The following is a 21,458-nucleotide window of genomic DNA, read 5'->3' as shown; positions in this document are numbered from 1 at the left end:
ATACAGGACGAGACTTGGGGAGTTGTGGCGGGGCAGGTTTATGGAGGTGTAGACGAAGGATTGGGGCGAAAGGAAGCGACATGCTTTAAGCCTGCGGCAGCTTGTTCACTGTGGTGGCCGCATGGGGGAGAGGGGCGCAAAAGACGTGGTTCATGTGTTGGGGGGGCGATGTGATAGTAGGTGTAGTTCGCAGATAGTTGTGTAAGCTTTTTTCTCTTTCAAAGTGGAGTGCCGGTCTCTGGTGTAGTGGTTTCAGCATTCTCGTCGTTTTATGCAGACTGGGGAAGTGTTCCAGATGATGACGATGACATGAGGCGGCACTTGCACATGCACATGCATCCCGCAGCTTCAGCGTCGGTCGGGTCCTGAGCGTGTTGACTTGAGCTGGAAGATGGCTATCCATAGGTCACGTCTCGCATGTATGTGTGTATGTATCTATCTATCTTTGTGTGTACTCGTTGGGCATGCATGCAGGAGGCATGCAAGCCAGCCTCACTTGTCTCACGGCGGGACACGAATTCTCCGACCACGAGAACCACCTGGCATTAGCGGGTAACGAGGAAACGGGCGTCTGAAGGGCAAGACTGATTTGCAACAAAGCTTGTCCAACTTGGGAGCGGTAATAATGGAGGGTGATGATGGGTAATGACAGTCTTGAAGGCATGGATGAGGATACGCGAACGTTTCGGCTCTGGCAACACCTAGTGGTCACGTTCACATGATTGATGAAAGGTGGACAGCCGACATGAGTGAAGGGAATCATGAGGATTGGGGAAAGGAAAGGACAGGGGAATGCATGAGGGCACGTGGCGATATTTATTCTGGGCCTTTGGGGGTTTTGCCAGACAGGAGAGAATGGGGGGATGGCGCGAAATGAGGGCAGATGGAAGAGAGGATCGGACGTGCACGCGTTGCTCTCTGCTTGTTTTGAATTGGGGGAGGCGGAGAGAAGCAACGCCGCATAGACGCATAGATGGTTGGAGTCCGAGTTGGTTGTTGTCAAAGAAACGGACTGTACGCTGAGGTGTGAGGAGAAAGGAATCAACAACGGAAACGGGGAACAACATGAGGCTGGTGGGCTGCTGCAGGGGGCTTCTAGGGGGCTTCCAAGGGGCTTCGAGAAGTGCCCGTCTCGTTGGCGCTATTGCTATTTCTGGACATGGTCGACACGGGCGTCGCAGGTGTGAGTTTCAGGGCGATCAGGTGTGCGAGGAGCGGTGAGTCGGAACTCGTGTGGAGATGATGTGGATTATTAGGGGATGAGGATGTGGTTCCCACGATGGGATTTTAACAGTTATTCGTTGAGCGTGAGAGAGGCAGAAGATTGTACGCAGGCAGGTTCAAGCTGAGGGTCTTTGAGAATGCAGGCTAGCAGACTTGAAAGAAACTGTTTCGAGTTGCTCCTTCGGCCCTGCACGCATCGGAAGCATAATAGCAAAACCAACCAGTGCCCTGAAACGGCTCATCAAACAGCAGCACAAAATAGCAGATCGGCGAATGGTCCCTGCCCTGCGGCTTTCTTTGCCTTTGCATGGCTTGATCCTGCGCATCTCACCATCTCGCCCGCAGCGCCAAGTCTCCGTCCACGCGATCTCGCAGGCATCTCCCGGCCCGCCCCATGAATGCGTCCGCCGCACTGACCTCGTCCCTCTCACCACACTCCTACCACTGGCTGTGTGCTGCTGTCATCCCTCCCCGAGTCCCCCAGGACAGTGACCGCCCATTGCACCCCTTCCCACCGCCTCCTCGATATACAAATACCCCTAGCCCGCGGCGCCCCCCTCCGCCCTTCCCCTCCGCCATGTCTTCCACCGCCGCCCAAGACGAATTGAACGAGCTCCTCCGCGACAAGGACCGCGAGACACGCCACCCGGAAGACAGAGACAGAGACAGCGACGCCTCGGACAACGAAGACGACGAGGACAGGAACAACGATTACAACGAGAAGATAGACACGGACGACGAGCTCGACATCCCCAAGAACATGGGCCCAAACTACTACCTCCCGTCCATCCGCAGCGAGGCCAACACGGGCCCCAAGGGCGTCATCGCCGACGCCCACGCCTTTGAACTCGCTAAGAAGCAGGCCCGGAGGTTCACGTGGCGGAAGCCCTCGCCCCCCAACTCCTCGTACACGGCTACAGCATGGCACGACGAGAAGGGCGCACATTCGTCCGACGACGAGACCGACGAAGGCTTCCTGCAGAAGTGGCGCGAGGCGAGGCTGAGGGAGCTGCAGAATGCGGGAGACAGGATAAGGAGCCGGAGTCGGACGAACAGCCCCAGCCGCAGGATCTATGGGACCTTGGTGGCCGTCGATGGGGAGGGGTATTTGGAAGCCATTGAGAAGGTGGCGAGGGATACCGTCGTGGTGGTTTTCATTTATGATGACATGGTATGTCCCGTCCCTCATCTCCTTTGTCAGAGTACCTACCTGGTCGATTGAATTGGTTTGCTGACTTGAACACCTTCAGTCCGACATCTCTGCTCTCGTAGAGACGTACATGCGCCAGGTCGCTGCCCGCAACGACTCGGTTCGCTTCGTGAAACTACACTACGAGGACGCAGAGATGGAGGTTGCGGGCGTACCCGCAGTTCTGGCGTACCGCAACGCCGACAAGTTCGCCGGCCTGGTGCCGCTGATGGACGAGCTACCCGAGGACTCGGAGCTGAGCGCCGTGAGCTTGGAGACCGTTTTCAGGCGGTGAGTGATTACCTTTTCCCTTCTCTTATCGGGGTTGGTGTTGGGGAGGATAGCGGTGTTGCTGCACTGTTGTGCCGGGGAGTGAAACGGACCGTCAGCTGACTGGAGTGCCACAGGCATCGCATTCTATAATAAGCGCACCCATGTAAGAGGGCGCTCACTTCTCCGGACTTCGTCGCGTGGCCGGATACGACACCGGGCCGTGTCATCAGTGGCTTGCTCACTGCATCACTGCGCTTCACAACCATCGGAGACTCAGCGCTGATGCATTAAGCCTTCGCGAGTCTCCTGCTCTTGCTCCTCTTCGAGTGTCTGAGTCGAATGTCTGTGACATGACACGCGACTCGTACGAATACTCCATTATCGGGGAGCCTGAGCTGAGGCGCAGTTTACAGACGTGGACTGTCAAAGCCTCCAACCGTACTTCCAACAGTACGTACTATTGACATGGGTCGATCCACTCAGGTGTCTCGAACTCACACCATCATCTTTTTCCTTGTCACTGGGCTGGTATTAGATTGGTATGGACGGATTTGCATCATTGCATTGGGCCACGCGCTCATGTTATATCTATCTCTTATACTTCGGTGGGGAATGGCGTTCATGGCACTTGGGCTACTGCTCCCTGTGTGACATCCGAAGCAGACGGGCCGACACAGAACAGATACATTTGTTTACATATTGGGTAGGATGATTCCAGGAAGCGAATAGGCCATTGTTGATCTTGGGAGTAGTATACCCAATTCATCTCATGTTTACTCCTTGTCGAGAGAAGAATAGCCATCAGCATTTCGAAGTTGTGATGTAAATCACAGATACAACTGCGTTATCCCTTCCTTCCAACTCATCTCCATGCTTCTCTCCTTTCTTACCTGGACGCCCTGCTCGACTCTTTCCCCCATCCCCATCCCAGCCAAGAACCAAAGCAAGAACCGAGAATACCCATGTCTCGCTACGGATCTTGCACCTGGCTCATCTATGGACCCGGCGGAGTGTTTCCTTCATCCTTCCCTCCTTCCTTCCCTTCCTTCGGTGTTTTCATGACGTCTTTGTTTCAATAATCCATTATTCCTTCTTCTCTGCCAACACCGATACTATGTTTCATGCTTCAAGTCTCAGGCTCCGGCACTACTTCCTTTCGTTTCCCTTGTTTCACCTCCCTCCCGGCCCCATCACGTTTGTCCAACTCCTCGGTTATGCGCGGTTCTGAACCATCAAACATGGACCGACTTTCTATAGTCTTTGCGCTTATCACTCTTCTCTTTTACCTCCTTCTTGTGACAAGAGAAAGCGTGTGGGTGCACTCGACTCAGTTATTGCCTGCAAAGTTATCTATATTACACCGCCCATATCTAGTTTACAAGAGGGAGATAGGGACCCTTTTCCAAGAGAAAACCAAACAAACCAACAGAACCCGCAGAGTTCAACCAACCATACATAACCTATTCACCCCTATTATTATGCTTACACCCACCTACGCATAACTCGCCCACCCACAATACAGCACCGCCAGATTCCGCTCATCCGTCGCCGTCTGAATCAACTCATTCACCGTCGCCGGCGTACTCAACGTCTTGCTCAACTTCTTCTCCACGACGCTCAACGCCCGTCCCGCCTCTCCCGCCTGCTGCTCCTCCCGCTTCCGGTGGCTATGCTGCAGCATGCCCCCGTCATCCAACACACCCGAGACATTGACCGCAGAGGGGACAGGCGTAGGCACAGGAGCAGGTGTAGCCCCGCCGGGCCCGACGGTCCCCGCCCTTGACGCATTCGCCGTGTCCTGCGCCTCCTGCATGCGTTTCGCCTTCTCGGGCGTGACGCTCCAGTTGACCAACGGGTCGTAGCGCAGCACATTGAGGAGCGTCATGATGGACTCGCGCTCCTCCCGCAGCGTATCCATTGTGAACTCGCAGCAACGGCGGAAAACGCCTTCCGTCTTCGTGTAGCCCATGGCGTCGACAAGGTCCCGCGTCAACCGGAAGGGCACCACTTCGGGGACAGGCAGGACTCGGCCTGCTTCGAAGCTGACGCCGAGGTCGATGTGGACCACTTCTCCGCTCTTCTCGTCGAGGAGGATGTTGTGGCAGTGGCGATCGCCTAGGCCCAAAACATGGCCTAGGATGGAGATTGCGGCGGTGGAGCGCGTGTAGTTGAGGCGTTTCTCAAACCATTCATCCGGATCTTCAAAGCGCTCCAGGAAGAAGAAGCGAAGAACTGGGTGGAAGTTCTCGGCTATCTTCTGCCAGATTTTGATTCGAGTGCTGACACTGTCGCTTTGGCACATGGCCATGTCTTTGCGGCATTTGTCCGATTTCCAGTCGTTGGGGTAGTACTTCTCGTGCGCCGGCATGACATATTGGTGCAGAGGGATGGTATTTTGCACGAACTCCATCAGTCCGGATCGCGTTGACAAAGGGAGCACTTTGTAGGTGCGAATGCCTAGATTTCGGAGACGGGTGGTGGTGTGGTTCTTTAAGAGACGCGAAACCTGATCGAATACTTGCTCCATGATCGCGTCTTGCCTGAGGTCGTCATTGCCAGATTTAAACTAGAACACATGTTAGGAAAAATCGGGAACACCTCCTGAAAATCACGTACCAGCTGCTTGTAGGGTTTCCCATCGCTGGCGATAGCGGTGATAATTTTAGGAGCACTGAGTCCATTTGCGATGCTCATCTTGGGCTTGAAGCTTGTAATCTTCGGTAAATCGCTGTAGTCGCAGCTTGCTCGAACCTCGACCTGAAGAGTTGCAGGTGGCACTTTCATCGCCGGAATTCGATGCACAATCGCCTTCGATTCTGCGTACTTATCGAGGGCGATCTCTCTTCCTTGCCGATTATCCGCCTCATTCTTGAACATCGCAAGCGCATGATACAATTCGGCGGATTGAGAGATGGTTGTCCAGTACGTACGTGCTCTCTTGTCGTTGTTAAACATGGCTGCCATGGTGCTTGCGGCACGCTGGCGGGACTTGGCGGATTCGTCCTTTGATCGCACAACATCCTCTTTTGAGCCCGAGCTTACTTTCGTCTGAATGGCGAAGATGTTGTACATGCCATGGTAGGGGTGGTCCACGCATATTCTGTATACCAGTGCTGACAAGAGCTTCTGGAAATCCGTGGATTCGGCTTGCAGACGTGACGAAAGCTGGTTCATCAGCAGGGCGAACTTGCCGCTAGGTACCTTGGATAGGTGAGAATTCACGGCATCGTTGGCTAATTGCGTATCAGAGTATTCAAGCCAGAGGGAGAACACTCGGAGCGCATCGTTGTTGTACTCGTCAGTCGCCTGCAATGAAAGGAGATAATTCTCCAAGCACTGCTGGAGGAACATTTCCCGGCCTTTGCGCAGCCTGTCATATTCTGCTTTATCGAGTTTGTACCACGTCGCTGCGCGCTGAGCGTTACGCTTGTACGTCTCGCGCATGGTTTTGCTCGACTTCTCCGCAGCAGCTAACTTACGGAACTCCTCACACTCTTGTGCTTTTCGATCCATGACTGTTTTGATCCGTGCGAGATCTTCCGCCGCTTCCGGGTTCTGTAGCTGTTTGTCACAGAAAAACGCGAATTCGTGGAATACCTGGCCAGGGACGGCACCGTGAATCTGTCCTTTGAGTTCTTTTATAGCGGGTTCCAGGTATTCTTTGATGATGGTGTCCGGCTTTTCAAGGCGAGCTTCCGCTAGGTGATGACCCTGCGCAGGTCAGCAGAACATCTCACGAACATCCAAGCTACCTACCAGCTTCGAGAGCAGAACCGGCAAACTGATATCGCTACCCTGGGAGTCAAACTTGGTGTGGTCGATGAGCTGTTGGCGCATTCGAATCGATGTTTCTGTTTCCCCTTGGTCCCATAGGACACTCGCCACCTCATACTGTGCCACGGCTTCAATGTCAAGGCCGATCGCCTTGCACTGCTGCACGATATCGGAAAGATAAGTGACGCTCGACAGTGAATCCTGCAAAGCTCCGTGTTTTCGACTGATAACAGAGGACTGAACCAATGCTTCCACTTCCATATGCCGAATGGTTCCCGTCTGTGCACGCAATGATTCCTGCAATGCGGAATTCGAGCCGAGGACGCTGAACAATGTTTCCCGGCAGGAAAGAATCAGGCGCACGTCTTCAAATCTGTAGTTGTGAGCATATGGCCAGATATTTCTTTGGATATCCTACTTACTCGCCAGCGCGCATCCACTTTTCTCGGCTTTTCATCTGATCCCATACATCGAGCAATTGTCTGGGATCGGGCGTATTAATCAAGTCATCCGCCTCAGCTAGCACTGCGAGAGCACGCAAGTGAGATTTCGTCGCGGCTGACGACTTGTCTCTCTTCGATAGACAATCCATCGTGGCTAACAACTGCCGGTCGAGATGACGCTTCGCACCTTGAACATCTTTTGCATAGTGCAGACCTTGGAAACCCTTGAACAACGTGCTCGCCTCGCTATGGTTTCCTTCCGGTGTCTTGATGTCCCATTTCCCCAGCTTACGAGCTGTATGTAGAGTGCTGTCTATAGCATCGTCTCCAATATCGCGGAAAGGTTCATTGGAAAGCAGATCATTCGTGATACTGTTCATGTTGAGGCTGATGAGTGATTTGACGATTCCACGTGAATCAGCGGAGTCGGTTGTATTCGATCTGCGGATCTGGCTGTCCAACCGAGCACCCCGAAAAAGAAGGCTCTTCACACCATCGGCTTCGTGGTCAAGACGGTCCAACACTGAGGTCAGACTGTGCCCTCTATCCACTCCGTAGAATGAATCTGGCTCATCTAGGTTCTTGTAGATTTCCATTTGCAAGTCGACTGGAATGGAGGGCGGCTGAGCGAGTTTTGAAGCTCTTCGTGAGGTGCTCTTGAATGGTAGTTTGCCTGCGGAGGTTTCGGCGAAAAGAAGAGCGCTCCTATACATTCCGCAGGCAGCAGCTGCCTTGGCTGCTTGAAGGTAATCGATCTCTAGCCATTCATCTCGATCTACTCGCGTGACCTCCTTCGGCACAGGCTGACTTCGCAGGTATAGAATCGTCTGAATGAGTATCCGCACAAAAGGGGCTGTCTTTGGAGTGCAGTTGTGAAACCAGGACATGGTAATTTCAGACATTGTCTGGCGGACCCGGCGATCGGCGCCAGGCTCGTCCAGAAGCACCAAGTGGACAATGTACGGAAACAGCAACGCGGCCAACTCGTCAATGCCTAACAAAAGCTTTGGAAGACAACTGAGAATTCGATCCTGGGGTGCACCATCACACAAGGACACTGCAAGATCTCGTATCCAGACGGCGACAGGAATTCCGTGCTTCCCTTCTGGTGGTGGAAACCCACACTGTTTGAGGTCCCCCCCGATATTTCGAGTTTCAATCTCGGGTTCGACAGGTATTGGAACCATAAGAGCCTCCCCGATGGCGGTTGGTACCTTGTCATCCAGCTCGTGAATGTAATCTTTCTTAGTGTTGCGGGATATAAGGGATCGTATCGCGCTTTCAGCAAGGCCCACTTCTTTCCGGTCATCGCTGTGGAATAATTCGGCTATCTTCTCAATGATAGCTTCGCGTGAAGATCGCCCTAGCGGAGCTTGAGGAGATATAGGCACAGACGACCACGGCAGAGATGGGTCGGCCTTCCGTTTCACTTCTCCGTTTGCGCTGAAAGCTCGGCCCAGTACTTTTGCCGCCCACAATTTGTAGCCGTCGCCTATGTTGTCCCGCTGGCAAGATTCCCAGATCAGAGGGGCATAGTCAGCTATAATCGAATCAGAATCGAGCACATCATCTCGTGCTGATGACGCTGGCTGGAAGTCCTGGCAAAGGAGACCGAGGGCGACCTCTCGAGAGGCTTTATTGAGTAATCCTCGGCCCGATCGCACATCTTCCAAGATTTGCAGTAGGAGTCTGCTTTCCTCGCTACCTTTGATTGAATTGCCCTCGACGCGCACGTGGGAAGCAGCATGTATTATTTGTTTGAACGCTTTGACCGATGCAGGTTTCTCAACACCGAGCAGCATGTCGGCATATGTGTCCAGATATTTCGTAAGCCAAGTGTGAAAGTGGTTAGCTTTATTCATCGTCGCCTTATGATGAGATTCCTGGGTCGTACTGTCTTGTGAACTTCCCAAGAAGACCCGTATGGATATGAGAATTGACAGTCCTATACCCGTGACGAAGCCAAAGTGAGCACGTAGGTCCTCTTTTCCATGCAAGAAAAGATATTGAACAATTCCCAAGGTGTCTTCTGCGCATTGGATATCGGTAAGGAGAGGCCTTAGCGACTGAAGAGTCATCTGTAACGGATAGCCTCTATACGCTACGTTGCCAGCCAGTGCCACCAGTATCCTGATTTTCCTGATGATTGAACGGGCATGCAGCGAGCCTAGAGCGGAATGAAGGCGATCGAGCAACATCCGCATCACACATGTGTAGATATCTGGTTTCCAGAAGTGGATTGGATCAGTGACGCCAACTCGGCGGCAGAGACGCTCCAGCTGGTCAAAGACGTAGTAAGCATTGAAGGAAGGCTCAAGACCTAGATCGAAGTTTTGCGCGGAGTGGCTGATATCAGCCATTTCCTTGAGCGCTTTTGCGGTTTCGGCATAGGCCGGTCGCTTTTCTAGAGCTTTAGAAATGCGTTCTTCTTGTTCGATGGTTTGCATTATGTAGCCGAGTATGCGGGGAAAGTGCATCTGTAAGAGCGATGCGTAGCGATCAGAACCTATCATTTCGCGAAGCAGCTTCTCATTGCTCGTATCAGACTTGTTGCGTGCGAAGCCCTTACACGTGTCCCAAGATATCGCATACGCGGCTGATTTAGCAATGTTGCGATCTAGAGCTTCGGCTGTTGACTTTCCCAAGAGCTGTGCCAGGTATTCCACCTCGCTTCTGAGCCCAAGCATGATAGCCTGGCCGACAGCCTCAGACTCAATATCGCATATGAGAGCGTGTAAAGAAGGGTAATCAAAAGCAAGGAAAGGGATCTCAGAGAACGTTCTCTTTCTGTCCAGCCAGGTGAATATGATCTGCGGAGCAAAAAGGCGGAAAAGCGCGGCCGGCTTGGTTAACTTTCTCGCTTCAGCTACTGTCGTAATACATCGCTTTGCGTGGGGGATTGCGGATTCAATGGAGCCAGCTGTTGCGAAGATCTGGTACACACCTTGGCGCAGCAAGGTGTGCCAGGCAGATGCCAGTCTTGCCAAAACAAGCAGGCGAATGGCGATTCCCTCGACCCATCCGGGATCAGTAGGAAGGCTACGGTCGATGTCCTCGAGGATTTTGTTGTGCTCGGGGAGAATAAAGCAGTCAAAGACACTAGGTAAAATCTCGGCGATGCGATATTTTAGGGGAATCTCACCCTGTTTAAGGAGTTCGAATAGACTGGTGCGTACAGATGGGGACTTGCGATTCTCAGCGAATGTTGGGTGATGTTTGAGGAGACCATGGACGAAGTCGACAAGAAGTCTCTGGAGGCCTAATGACCTTCTCACACCGCCCCTTTCCATCTCTTTCGCGTAGTAGGCGTATAGCGATTCAACAATATCATACAACTCCTGGCCCTCTCGATCGGTAGCTCCTGGATCCATTGCAGGAATCGTACCAATGAGCACCTGGACAACCATGACATTTGCGACCTCAGAAGTGTTGTACTCGCGCGCAGCCGGATCGAGGAGGGCTTCAGTAAATCTTTCCAACAAACGAATGCACGACGCTCTGTCTAGCCGGAATGGAGTGCACAGTAAGGCGGAAATGAAGAGTTTGGAACGTAAAAGGTCATCCTCGCGCATCGAGATTATATGGTCCACGAACTCGGAAGGAATATGATCAAGTTGTTCATGCTCGTTTGGATGTTCAGCGACGCATGAAATGAATTGCAAGTACGCTGCGACGTTTGCACGGAGTGCCGCTGGGTTGCTTTCCGCCTGTATCTCGTGGCGAGGCACGTCATGCTCCGGATTGAAGGCGCCACCGATCGTTTGCGACCCGTGGACATCGTCCACGTCCATTAGATCGTCGTCAATGTGGAATGAATCCTTCAACGCTTTTCTCGAGACTATCGCTCTAGAGAAGTGAGTCGCTAACAGAAGCATCCCTGAATCTCGGAATGACGCGCGTGACAACGATTTGAGTTGTTGAACGTCTGGTAGCTGGGTTGAGCAAGTATCGATCACGGCATCAACCTTGTACTGCTCAGTCTCTCGCTTTACCAGGAAATTACCCAGAGAGAGGATGAGTGCGTCGACCGAGGACTCTAGCATTTGATTGCGTTTACTATTGACGGCACCAAATGCACTGAGAGCGGAAGCAACAATGCAAAGGTTCGTTACAATGCGCAACATGTCAGCAGTTATACCTTGCGGGTTCTTTTGAGTGCATTCTTTCCATGTTTGCTTGGTTTTCTCCAGCTCTGCGAGGCAAAAGTCCAGCAATTTCATCTCCAGTTGGGTAGGCAGGTGCTCAGTAGTAGTAGCCGAACACTCTGGACTGACACTAGGCAGATCCATCTCTCTCTCCTCGAGCAACAGAAGAATGTACCGAGTGAGTTGATGGGATTGTGATGCTTGCACTCTGGCGTGGGAAATATGTCCCAAGACAAAGTAAGGCGACGGTTCCAAGGGCGTGAACGGCCGATCAAGGCAAGCATGTACCAGTGCCAGTACATCTCGCGCATTGCAGTGGTGTGCATGAAGAGAGGAGTAGTTTTTGTCTGACCACAGCGCTAATGTGAAGTCAGCCCGAGGAGAAGGTGTGGTGATGAATGCGATACTTACTGGGTGTCCACTTGCTCAATAACCAATTCATTACTCTTTCAGCGGTGTAATTGTAATTTGTCGGATTCTCTATCATCCTCTGTTGGATCAAAGTAGTCAGAAATGAAGAACTAGCGTCAGTGAGAAGGGCAGGACCGCTGAGCTCTATGGACACCACCATGGACTGAACGGTCTCTGAAATAATGGAGAAGGGTACGATCTTCAGCCTCAAAAGAGTGTTCAACAGGTGGCAGGCGGCCCGGGACGATGAGACGGACGTCAAGGTTCGGCACGCACTGTGCCATGCGGACAACCAGAGGGGTAGCAGACCTGGCTGTGACGAGCATGGCTGGAAGGCCGCGCTATGATGTGTCAGCGGTAACTCTACTGATAATGATGTACTTACGCCGCTAAAACAATCGAGGCCCATGAGGAATGAACCGGGTTCTCGTCCGATATATAAGCTGTCAACTTCTCGAGCATGGACTGCAAATCATCTTCCTCCACCGGACCCTCCTGGACCATGAAAGCTAGAACATTCAACGCTGCTCTCTTTGCATTCGACTTGGGCTCAGACACATGGCGGAGATATTCTTTGAAATGCTGTGTTGTCCGCATTCTCTTGGTTGGCAACTCATCCGGTGCCTCCATATCATGCGATTTGTTACGTCTCCGGTTGTCTAGCATATACGAGAAACGAGCTATGGCTGACACAAGGGCCCATAGAGATTCGCTCCGCGTCTGCTGTGCCTGTTGCGCCTCCAAAGAAAAGGCAGCCGTATTCAAAGGATGCGTTGAGCCGCGCGGGCTGCCCAAGTGACGGAGGGACAGGTGATCCTCTTCGAGGAATTGCAAGATAGTGCTTTCCTGTCTACGCCTGTATTCGCCGTACATCGTTTCTACTAGCGCTTCGAGGTCGAAGCTGGCGGCATCTTCATGCTCGTCACTCAAGATGCTCAAGATATGGGCTTCACTCTTGATGAGAAAAATCAGCAGCTCATCGCGCAGGAGCGGGTCTGCCCACATGGGCTTCATCAACGGCAATAAATCCTGTATGGTGCGTTTCGTGAGCACTGTAGAATGAAGGGAGGTGCGTGTTACAACAGAATTGATGGCAGCTAGAGCGGCTGAACGACTGCGACCGGATTTCCGCTGTAGAAACAGGATCAGTGTAGATAGTATATTGTCAGCTTTGCACAGGATAGGCGCATTCGAAGCTTTCGTCAGTAGCTGTATACAGTGGACGAAGTCCTCGGCGGGCTGCACAAACGCCTCGGGCATTGACTTCCCAGTGGGTCGATCGCGTAATCTCGTCGTCGGAGTGGCCGGTTCGGTGGAATCGAATGGGGTCCTGGTCCGGCTGCGTGAGCCAGGCGATGCCGTGCTTAAGCTGTCCGGGACATCTGCTTCGGTGTCGGCCAGAAAGCTCGAAAGTGCGTTCAGACAGAACTCTACCGCAGCAACCCACGTTTGGTCCGAGAGGCGCTCCACATGAGGCTGATATTCCAACACACCTCTTAAGGCTTTCGGTAAGTCCTCCAGCAGAACATGGATGAGCGTCCCGTCCTTGCCCGGAGACACTTCGATGATGGTGTGTATGATGCTTTCAGCCGTTGAAGTTTTGAAAGTACGCACGCCTGTCGATACGACCTGTCGAAGAGCACTAGCAGAGAGCGGAAGAAGAGCGGAGGTTCTGGCTGTGCGAGCCTTATTGCGAAGGTAGGACGTTCTCTCATCGCGTAAACACTGGAACAGGGTTTCACATAGTGCCAGGTATGACTTGTTGGTCAAAACCTCCAGAATGGATTTCCCGCGATTATGTCTTAAAATATGTATGAGTTCCTTGAGGCCGGTGGTGCGATCTGAAACCCGTCCGGATGAGATTAGCACTAGGTCAGTCAGTATCATTCGAATGAGGGGCAAGAATTGGATCGACGAATACCTTTTGCATCATTGATGCTGCTGACGCCCATACTGCCCGAGCAGGCGAGAGACGCATTGCTTACCCTCTGCAGGTAAGGTGTGCGTTCCCTATACAACTTTCCACTGATGGCTCCGGTGCCAAGAGAAATCGTATCGTGAATGCAAACATGGGCGGCGGCACCAGCGGTGTGTGCTGTTCACAGCTTAAGGTGACTAAGCACATAAGCCACACTACCTCCCATTGGTCAGACACGCCCCAGACAACAGCTCGTAAAACTGCTTGCAACAACACGACCTACTATTTACACCTTTGCAGCTTTTCCGGCAACCTTCCCACCGCTCTGATGGCCGCAGATGATAGTCTCGCCGGCCTGCAGGCCTTGCACCGCGACCTCTGTAGCCTCATTGAGTTGAAGCTTCCAGTGCTCGATCGGCTCGTCGTCAATCTTGAAGCCCGGCTTGATGAGCTCAGGGCGCTGCTTGAGAAGAAGCCTAAGAACGATGCCAGCAGGAAGACGCTGACTTCCGGTGCGTGTTCCTTCTCTCACTTGTTACCGCGAGCTAATGATTTTGTAGGACAAATCAAAATTGGCGAAGAGGAGTATAGCGTCAACGATGAGTTCAAACAGCGCACCATCGAGCTTGCAGACTTCCTGGATCTTGACGAGTTGGATGCCGCAGCGCTTTTTATGGGCGCCGAGAATGAAGCTAAAGACCTGGACCGTTCTCAGGAGCAAACAGCCATTATACGATTTCACCGCCGTCGAGAATATGCGTTGCTCTGCATCCGACTCATGACAAAGGCCGCACTTGAAGACGTTGATACCGAGTTAGTGGGCTTTGAGGTATTGCTCAAGGCCGTACAAATCATTATTGGCGCCGAGGGGGAAGTCAACACCGCTTATAAATTCTGGGCTCGCTGCTTAGCTGCCATGGAGTCAATCGAAAACTGGTTGCAACTTATTTTCGAGCGCCTTCAGAGTGCCCAAGTCGTGGGGCAGGTTCCTGTATCAGGTCTTGCTGAGATAATGACATTTCAACGCCAGAGCCTGACCCGGCAGCATGAAAGTCTTGCCGCTATCTGCACCCATATGATTAAGCAGAACTTTGCCAACCGCGACAATTTCAATGCTCTGTTATCCAGGGTTAAGACCCTCGAGCGGCACGACATTATCACTATTCACTACGTTCCGATGGTCATGCGACTGACCTCATGGGTTGCCCAGGAATCGAACACTCCGACTCGGGATGCGCGTCCTCTCCACAAGACATTGATGGCGGGGAGAGAGAGCGAAAATTGGCCTCTGCGTAGCTTTCACTCTTCCATCCTGGCTTGGTGGCTGGCTGAATATAGTGGCCGGTACATGGACCCTAATCCGCATGACTTGGACCTGCAAGGTGTGGACTTCGACGAAGAAGCCAACGCACGTTCTGAGGCATTCCTGACCATGCTCAATGATGGCGCTTTTCACTTTATGCTTTCAGTCGGCCAGGACATGCGACCGACAAGGTGGTACGATCCTACGAAAACCAGCATGATATCATCATTGTTGCAGGATACCGCCGTCTTGTCCAGCGAGGTTGCCCCTCCCGAGGATTCTTTCAAGGAGCTCGTCATGGACCAGCTGCAAACCTTTGTGGACGCTTTCATCACTAACATGCCAGACACCTTGCGAAGGCTCAAGGCAGAAGAAGACGACCAACGGAGACGCTTGCAACTGTCCTTTCATCGGACAGCAGCTGACCAACCTCTGCATCTCGAGAGGTTCCTACTTATTGTGTCATACGCATATGATGGTGCCCCGGGTGCAGCCGAGTACTTTTGGAGCGACAAGGAGAGCAACCTCTATGGCTTTCTCCAGTGGGCGGCCAAGCGCCAACCTACCCCCCGTATCGCCATGTTCTGCGAAATGCTCCGCTCGATTTCTACTGGCCAGAGTAACGCCGACTCTGCCCACAATTTCCTGCTAGAGGAAGGAGTCTCTACATCGGGAAAGATAAGAAGAACTAGTTCTCTCAGCTATACCCACATATTCAATGAACTGCTTGAGTTCCAAAGCAGTATTCATGAACCGAAGAAAACCATCCAGGGGGCTCTCTATGCGCCCACAAACCCCGTCGACGACATTGTGGAGCCAGAAACGGCGACAATGCTGCAGAGCTACCTGCGCCTCATTTCACATCTCTGCAGAGAAAGTCCTGGCGCTAGGTCCTGGATGTTGTCTGACCAAGTCGAATACAATATCGTGGGTATCTGCTTCAGCTTATGCACAGATAAGGTGGATTCTCCCATTCGAGCGGCTGCCTTCGATGTCATCTCTTCTCTACTTGTCGACAAAACACCTTCTAGCGCAACCGCAGTCTGGAATAACCTGGAAGAGTGGGCCGTCTCTGGTTTCTATGTAGGATCGAAACAGCCCAATCCTATAGGCGAGCTTCCGAGGGAGGAACTTTGGACCACTCTGGCGAACGGTTATGGCGAATCCCTGGCCTTCATCCGTCTCCTACATTCTCTTATGGAGCCCTATCAGGACAACCTTGGTCTGAACGACTCTCTCCCTTTTCCGGAAGGCCTTGGTTCCACTCGAAGAATGCCTGGCGTTCACAAATTTATCGACTTCGTAATGCACGAGGTCTTCGCGGAACGTTCTCCCGAAATACCGGATACTTTGCAGCGGAATGTCATGAGATGGACTTGTCTGCGCTTCATCACCGTGTGTCTGTCCACGTTCAATGAGAATCTGGTGGTTCTTGCCAACAAGTCCAGCATTGATGTCGACTCTGTCATTGACTCGTCATCTCTCCGTGCTTATGTCACCCTTCACCCCTTTGCAAGAGTGATGGAATGGCTTTTCAATGATAAGGTTCTGAGAGCTCTTTTCGCATCTTCACATCATGATGTTGATGAGGTCGATGCTGCTCCGTCCGACTCACCCCTTGTCCAGTCCTTAATGTTGAGTATTGAAGTTATGGACTTGGTCATGAAACTGCAGGCGACGTATCTTGATATTGTAAAGCCGATCATAAAACAGCAGAATTCCCTACAACATCTCCAGATTGGCAATGTCTCATTGGCGTCGTTCGAAGATGCCGTTTTGACCAATCTGCAACTCATCGTCGATCTCGGCCATTACTGCGGAACAGGGCACGAGACACTTACCATTGCGTCCCTCCACCTCCTCGAAAAATTGGCATCGTCTCGAAAGTTGGCAGTATCTCCAGCGGGTTTCGGACAACGCTCAGGGCGGAGCAAAATTGTCGGGATAATGGAGAAAGACAATGAAGCGGAACGCATTGGACGGAACCTTGCCGACCTGATGCAATACCGCGAAGAAGAGCTGGAAGCTGGTCCAGAAGCATCGGGGTACATACTGAAGCTCCGAGTTCTCGAATTTTTGCGCAGCTGTCTTGTGGCGGTAACGAATAGGCCCACCATTGCTCACATCCTTCTCGGCCTCACGTGTGACGGCACCACCGTTCGGGTTGCGGAAGAAAGTCTCTGGACCAACAATAAGTCACTTTTCCATTCTATCCTCATCCTAGCGGCAAGCTATCCAGACATCGAAGGCGGCAGTTTTGTGGCATGGCGATCCGAGGTCAAGGCAAAGTGCTGGGACGTCTTGCAGAAGCTATGGAGTTCGCCATTGACGAGCGCGGTTGTCATGGAAGAGCTCCGCCTCAATGAGTTGCTGTTTGTGCAAGCCCCCGAGTTGACTACCGTCAATTTAGATACACTCTGGGACGGCCTGCCGCTCGCTGTAGGCATTCAAGAGCAGGCCGAGAAGAAACCTCTATCGATGTTCTTCGGTGGTGCTCCGGCGGCCGCCATGCAAAACTTTCTCCAGATACGAGCAGCGTTCCTTGACTACGCCTCAAGAGAGCTGCGGCTGGCTAATAAGGAGGGCCTACCTACGGTGAAGTCCCGCATCCAATCTTTCCTGCTTGGCATCACATTGATACCTGGGCCGGACGCACTACGGAACCCAAGTATCTTTGAGCTGTTCGATTTCATCGAGTTCAACATTCCAGAACGGATGTTGCCAGACCCGAACGCTGTTGAGCTCCTCCAAGGAGTTGATTTGGCCATGTGTAAGGAGGAAAAGCAAGGGTTGGTCTTGTTCTCACTTCCCTTGCTAGAGCAGCTGTTCCTTCTGAAATTGAAGATCTGGAGGAAGATGAAGGCGAACGAGATGGCCACTGAGGGTCGTGAAGTTATTCCCAAGACGACTGCAGATCCAAAAACGGCCGCAGAACAGGAGATGGCGATGCTAAGAACCGCTGACGAGCTGATGACTGTTTTCGCCGACTACAACCGCAGGGCTCAGCTCGTTCATTACCACAAAGACATCCTCCGCTCATGGGTGCAGCTCATGCGTATTGCGATAGAAGTCTGCGATTTCGAAGCTACGGCCAGAACGAACTTTATTATTCAAACGTTCCAAACAATACTACCAAAGCTCGAATTATCCTACAACAACGACATATTTACGGCTCTGCAGCTATCCAGCCTTGCCGAAGCACTCCTACAAAAAGTGGAATTCGATGCAAACGCGTTCTCAAAGAGTAAGACTGGCGACTTTTCCAACGACCGGCTTTCCCAACTTTTCCGCGCTGGCCTAATTGGGATTTACTGCCCAGTATCAAATGTTGAGTTGCGAGAGTATTGCTACCAAATCGCCTTCCGATACATCCATGCTACCTTCGCAGCTGCTACCAAAGGCTCTTCACTTGGGCGGCACACCTTGAATACCGTGAAGCATTGTGGGCGACACCTGTTGGAAGTTATTTGCGACGACGCTTATAGCGGGCAGGGCAGCTGCAAAGTATCTGCATTGCTCCTACTAACAGCGCTTGTTGCCATGGCTACGCGGCAGGAGTCCAAGTATATCTTGGAGACGTTTATGTCTCTTAATCTTATCGGAGTCCTTGTCGATAACATAAAGCATATTCCAGACGAACTGAGAGCGGCGGCTGCACCGCAGGTCTCTCTGCTTCTGACCTATTATGATTGCAGCCTTTCTTTATTGCTCAGAATTTGCCAAACCAGACTCGGTGCATCATACGTACTCAACGCAGGCCTTTTCCATTCCATCCGCGAGTCAAATCTCTTCAGCGTTGACCCCGATATTGGGCTAGGTATTAGTTCCTCATTCTCCTCTTCTGCCCTCGACTGACTCTTGATCAACAGAGTTCGACAAGGAGGACGCCCTCCAAAAGTACTACGAGCTCATTCTCGCGGTTCTCCGTGTGATCAATGCCGCCGTCATAGCGCGCGGTCGTCAGAACGAACAAACGGTATTCCAAGCTCGCGAGTTCCTGAAGGAAAACAGGCAGACCATGGTATCGATCTTCAAACGCAGTGTCAACGTGGGTGTGGGTAAAGCTCTAGAGGAGGACTTGACGGATCTGGTGGACTGTTTCACCGTCCTGGTGAACTTCACCGGGTTCTTGGAGGTATTATATGGATATTTTCCTTCTGCTATGCCACTGGGACTTCATGGCTAACGATGCTGCAGTACGAAGACTCAACGATTCAAGGGAAGCAGAGTTCAAACTTGTTCTCATGATCGAGCGGTTCACCCTCAAGTCGCACTCGCTCAGTTGTATTTCGGAGTCTCCTCAATGCCTCCCATGAGAAATGGAAAAAGCTTAGAGCGGACCCAGCTTCAGAGTAAATATTGCAATCTAAGAGCGTGAACGTAGAATATGTTGGCACCGCGCAGTGGGATTCAATGTCGCCAAGCCCGGGATGCGTCATAGACCAAGTGACCAACAGCTCGGTGAGACGGCCTTTGTTTGGATCCGATTTCACATTATCCTCAGCCCGCCCACGGCTTACTCACTATTTGTAGGCCAGATTTGCTACGGAATCGCTTTTTAGTAAGCCTTGTATGTTGGCATTGGATATTACATATCCAAAACGAGCCAGTCATATGTGCTGCCGAGACCCGATGCGAAGTACGACGTTGCACCGTTGCACACAGTGAGGCAGTCGAAAAGGGCGGCGGGACTTGGAAAACTTTCTTTATAAGAAAGTGCAAGCGGGCGACGGTACGATTCACATCACTGGTCATTGCCAATCTCGTTTGCTCCACAAGTCTACTCGGATATTTACGCGCAAACTCCAGAGCCTCCATTCTCGGATCTTCCCGACACGAATCCAACACCCCGCCGTAAGAACCCTAGCAGCCATGTCCACCATTACCACCCCTTCTCTTCCTTCCACCCAGAAAGCCGTCCTCTACAACATCGAAACAAAAACCCTCTCCCTCTCCACCTCGCACCCTGTCCCTGCGCCTTCTGAAAAGGAACACCTCATCCGCGTCCACAGCACCGCAATCACAAACGGGGAACTCACGTGGGCGCCCTTCTGCCCCGACTGGCCCACTGAACACGTCCCCTGCTACGACGTCTCCGGCACCATCGTGATTCCAGTCCCAGGTTCCGACCTAAAGCCTGGAGATAAAGTCTTCGGCCGTGTGGATGCGCAAAGGGAAGGCACGGCGCAAGAATATGCAACCATTCTACAGTCCGAGAATGCGCGCTTGCCTGCCGGGATCGGGATGCTGGAAGCAGCGAGCGTGCCGATGAGTGCGCACACGGCGTGGCAGGCGTTGTTTGAGAAGGGGTTACTGACTGGTGACTTCAACCGCGTGCCGTATGTGGATGAGACGAGTGGTGAGATTGTTGGGAAAGAGTTGGCTAAGGGAAAGAGAGTGCTTATTCTGAATGCCGCGGGCGGGGTGGGCTTGCATGCGGTGCAGTTTGGAAATTTGGTTGGGGCGTGGGTGGTGGGGACCGCGAGCAAGAAGAATGAGGAGTGGTTGAAAGGCCTGGGGGCGGATGAAGTGGTGGATTATCGGAATATGAGTATCAAGGAGTATGTCGCTGGGGACGACGCGAAGAAGTTTGACCTTGTCTTCGATTGCGTGGGCGGAGAGTCGATGTTGGATGGATGGAATGGGGTTAAGGAGGAGGGAGGGGTGTATATCTCTGTTGCACCTGGGTTTGGAGAGCCCCAGGGAGGGAAGCCAAAGGGGGTGAGGAGTGAATGGTTTATCATGGAGGCGAGAGGGAAGGAGTTGGAGCATATTGGGAAGTTTATTACGAAGGGGGTCTTGAAAACGGCAGTGGATAGTGCGTACGAGATGGAGGGTTTTGAAGAGGCGTTTGCGAGGTCGGCGAGTGGGAGGGCGAAGGGGAAGGTGGTGTTGAGGGTTGGAAAGGACGAATAAGCGTGATGTACAGAGTAGAGAGCGCGAGCATTTGGTGTCCGTCAAAAGTCATTGTTGCGATTGCTCGAGAAGTCTTTACTGCCGTTCAATGTTGAATGATATCCCCTTTCCATCCTGGTCACGACCCATACGTCATCCCCCCTTCCATTCAGTGCTCTGCGGCCTCCTCTGTAAAGGCCTGATACTCCTCAGCCGTCATAAGCTTCCCTTCCGGCTCGCCTTCAATCTCCAACCTAGCAACCCACCCCTCTCCCTCGGGATCCTTATTGATCGTGCCCGGCTTGTCCGCCAGCGCATCATTAGCCTCCAGCACCGTTCCTTCGAACGGCGTCAGGATATCGGACGCAGACTTCACCGACTCAATCGCGCCAAGGGAGTCGCCAGCTGATAATTGGGTGCCTACTTCGGGAATCTCGACGTAGACGACGTCCCCTAGTGCATCGGCGGCGTATTTGGAGATTCCAATGGTAGCTATGCCGCTGTTAGCGAAAGGACATCCAAGAGGAGTTCAGCATCTTGTATCACTTACCCGTCTTTCCGTCGCTGGAAAGCTCTACCCACTCGTGATCCTCTGTGTACTTCTTTTCCAGCACTGCCACGCATATCAGCACCACCAATTGCTGCCCAAGACCTCGCACTCGTCAAGATAACATACAAGCAGCACGTGCCGAGAACATCCGCACCGGGCCAGCATATGATTTCTGCAGGAAAGGCGCCGGTCTACGCACAGCGGCGCATGTTGTCCTGCGGGTTGCGGATAGCGAGGCTGAAGCAAAGAGCCGTGCAGCCATTTTGGAGAATAATTGATTTGGACTTGAGGAGGAAATCTGGAGCTTGAGGTTGGGACCCGCCTGTGACGATG

At 52.4% G+C, this 21,458-nt stretch overlaps 6 protein-coding genes across 6 annotated transcripts; 4 read left to right on the top strand and 2 right to left on the bottom strand.

Annotated features, from left to right (window-relative positions):
• Positions 1-1,801: 1,801 nt before the first annotated feature.
• Positions 1,802-2,708, top strand: EI97DRAFT_384380 (thioredoxin-like protein; the record flags this gene model as incomplete). Its single annotated transcript, XM_033795970.1, has 2 exons — positions 1,802-2,395; positions 2,475-2,708. The coding sequence occupies 2 exons, from the start codon at positions 1,802-1,804 to the stop codon at positions 2,706-2,708; spliced, it is 828 nt and encodes a 275-aa protein (XP_033650682.1).
• Positions 2,709-3,954: 1,246 nt separating this feature from the next.
• Positions 3,955-13,514, bottom strand: EI97DRAFT_469884 (uncharacterized protein). Its single transcript, XM_033801734.1, has 7 exons — positions 13,381-13,514; positions 11,845-13,327; positions 11,460-11,800; positions 6,883-11,407; positions 6,443-6,833; positions 5,303-6,397; positions 3,955-5,252 (listed from the first exon to the last, which is right to left on the bottom strand). The coding sequence occupies exons 1-7, from the start codon at positions 13,409-13,411 to the stop codon at positions 4,179-4,181; spliced, it is 8,940 nt and encodes a 2,979-aa protein (XP_033650681.1). The 5' UTR covers positions 13,412-13,514; the 3' UTR covers positions 3,955-4,178.
• A 134-nt stretch (positions 13,515-13,648) lies between these two features.
• Positions 13,649-18,617, top strand: EI97DRAFT_190643 (uncharacterized protein). Its single transcript, XM_033793591.1, has 2 exons — positions 13,649-13,889; positions 13,938-18,617. The coding sequence occupies exons 1-2, from the start codon at positions 13,706-13,708 to the stop codon at positions 18,533-18,535; spliced, it is 4,782 nt and encodes a 1,593-aa protein (XP_033650680.1). The 5' UTR covers positions 13,649-13,705; the 3' UTR covers positions 18,536-18,617.
• On the top strand, positions 18,484-18,893 carry EI97DRAFT_436384 (uncharacterized protein). The gene has a single exon (XM_033799086.1). The coding sequence runs from the start codon at positions 18,699-18,701 to the stop codon at positions 18,864-18,866; it is 168 nt and encodes a 55-aa protein (XP_033650679.1). The 5' UTR covers positions 18,484-18,698; the 3' UTR covers positions 18,867-18,893.
• A 595-nt stretch (positions 18,894-19,488) lies between these two features.
• EI97DRAFT_436382 (NAD(P)-binding protein) lies at positions 19,489-20,728 on the top strand. The gene has a single exon (XM_033799085.1). It carries the CDS (start codon positions 19,553-19,555, stop codon positions 20,594-20,596), a length of 1,044 nt encoding a protein of 347 aa, XP_033650678.1. The 5' UTR covers positions 19,489-19,552; the 3' UTR covers positions 20,597-20,728.
• Positions 20,632-21,383, bottom strand: EI97DRAFT_436381 (glycine cleavage H-protein). Its single transcript, XM_033799084.1, has 3 exons — positions 21,252-21,383; positions 21,126-21,188; positions 20,632-21,067 (listed from the first exon to the last, which is right to left on the bottom strand). Exons 1-3 carry the CDS (start codon positions 21,271-21,273, stop codon positions 20,745-20,747), a joined length of 408 nt encoding a protein of 135 aa, XP_033650677.1. The 5' UTR covers positions 21,274-21,383; the 3' UTR covers positions 20,632-20,744.
• Between the last annotated feature and the right edge of the window lie 75 nt (positions 21,384-21,458).

Source organism: Westerdykella ornata, assembly GCF_010094085.1.
Source record: "Westerdykella ornata strain CBS 379.55 unplaced genomic scaffold EI97scaffold_30, whole genome shotgun sequence".
In the NCBI taxonomy this organism is placed as follows: Eukaryota; Fungi; Ascomycota; class Dothideomycetes; order Pleosporales; family Sporormiaceae; genus Westerdykella; species Westerdykella ornata.
The sequence above is the reverse complement of the archived record's forward strand: the minus strand, read 5'-3'. Positions and strand labels throughout refer to the sequence as shown.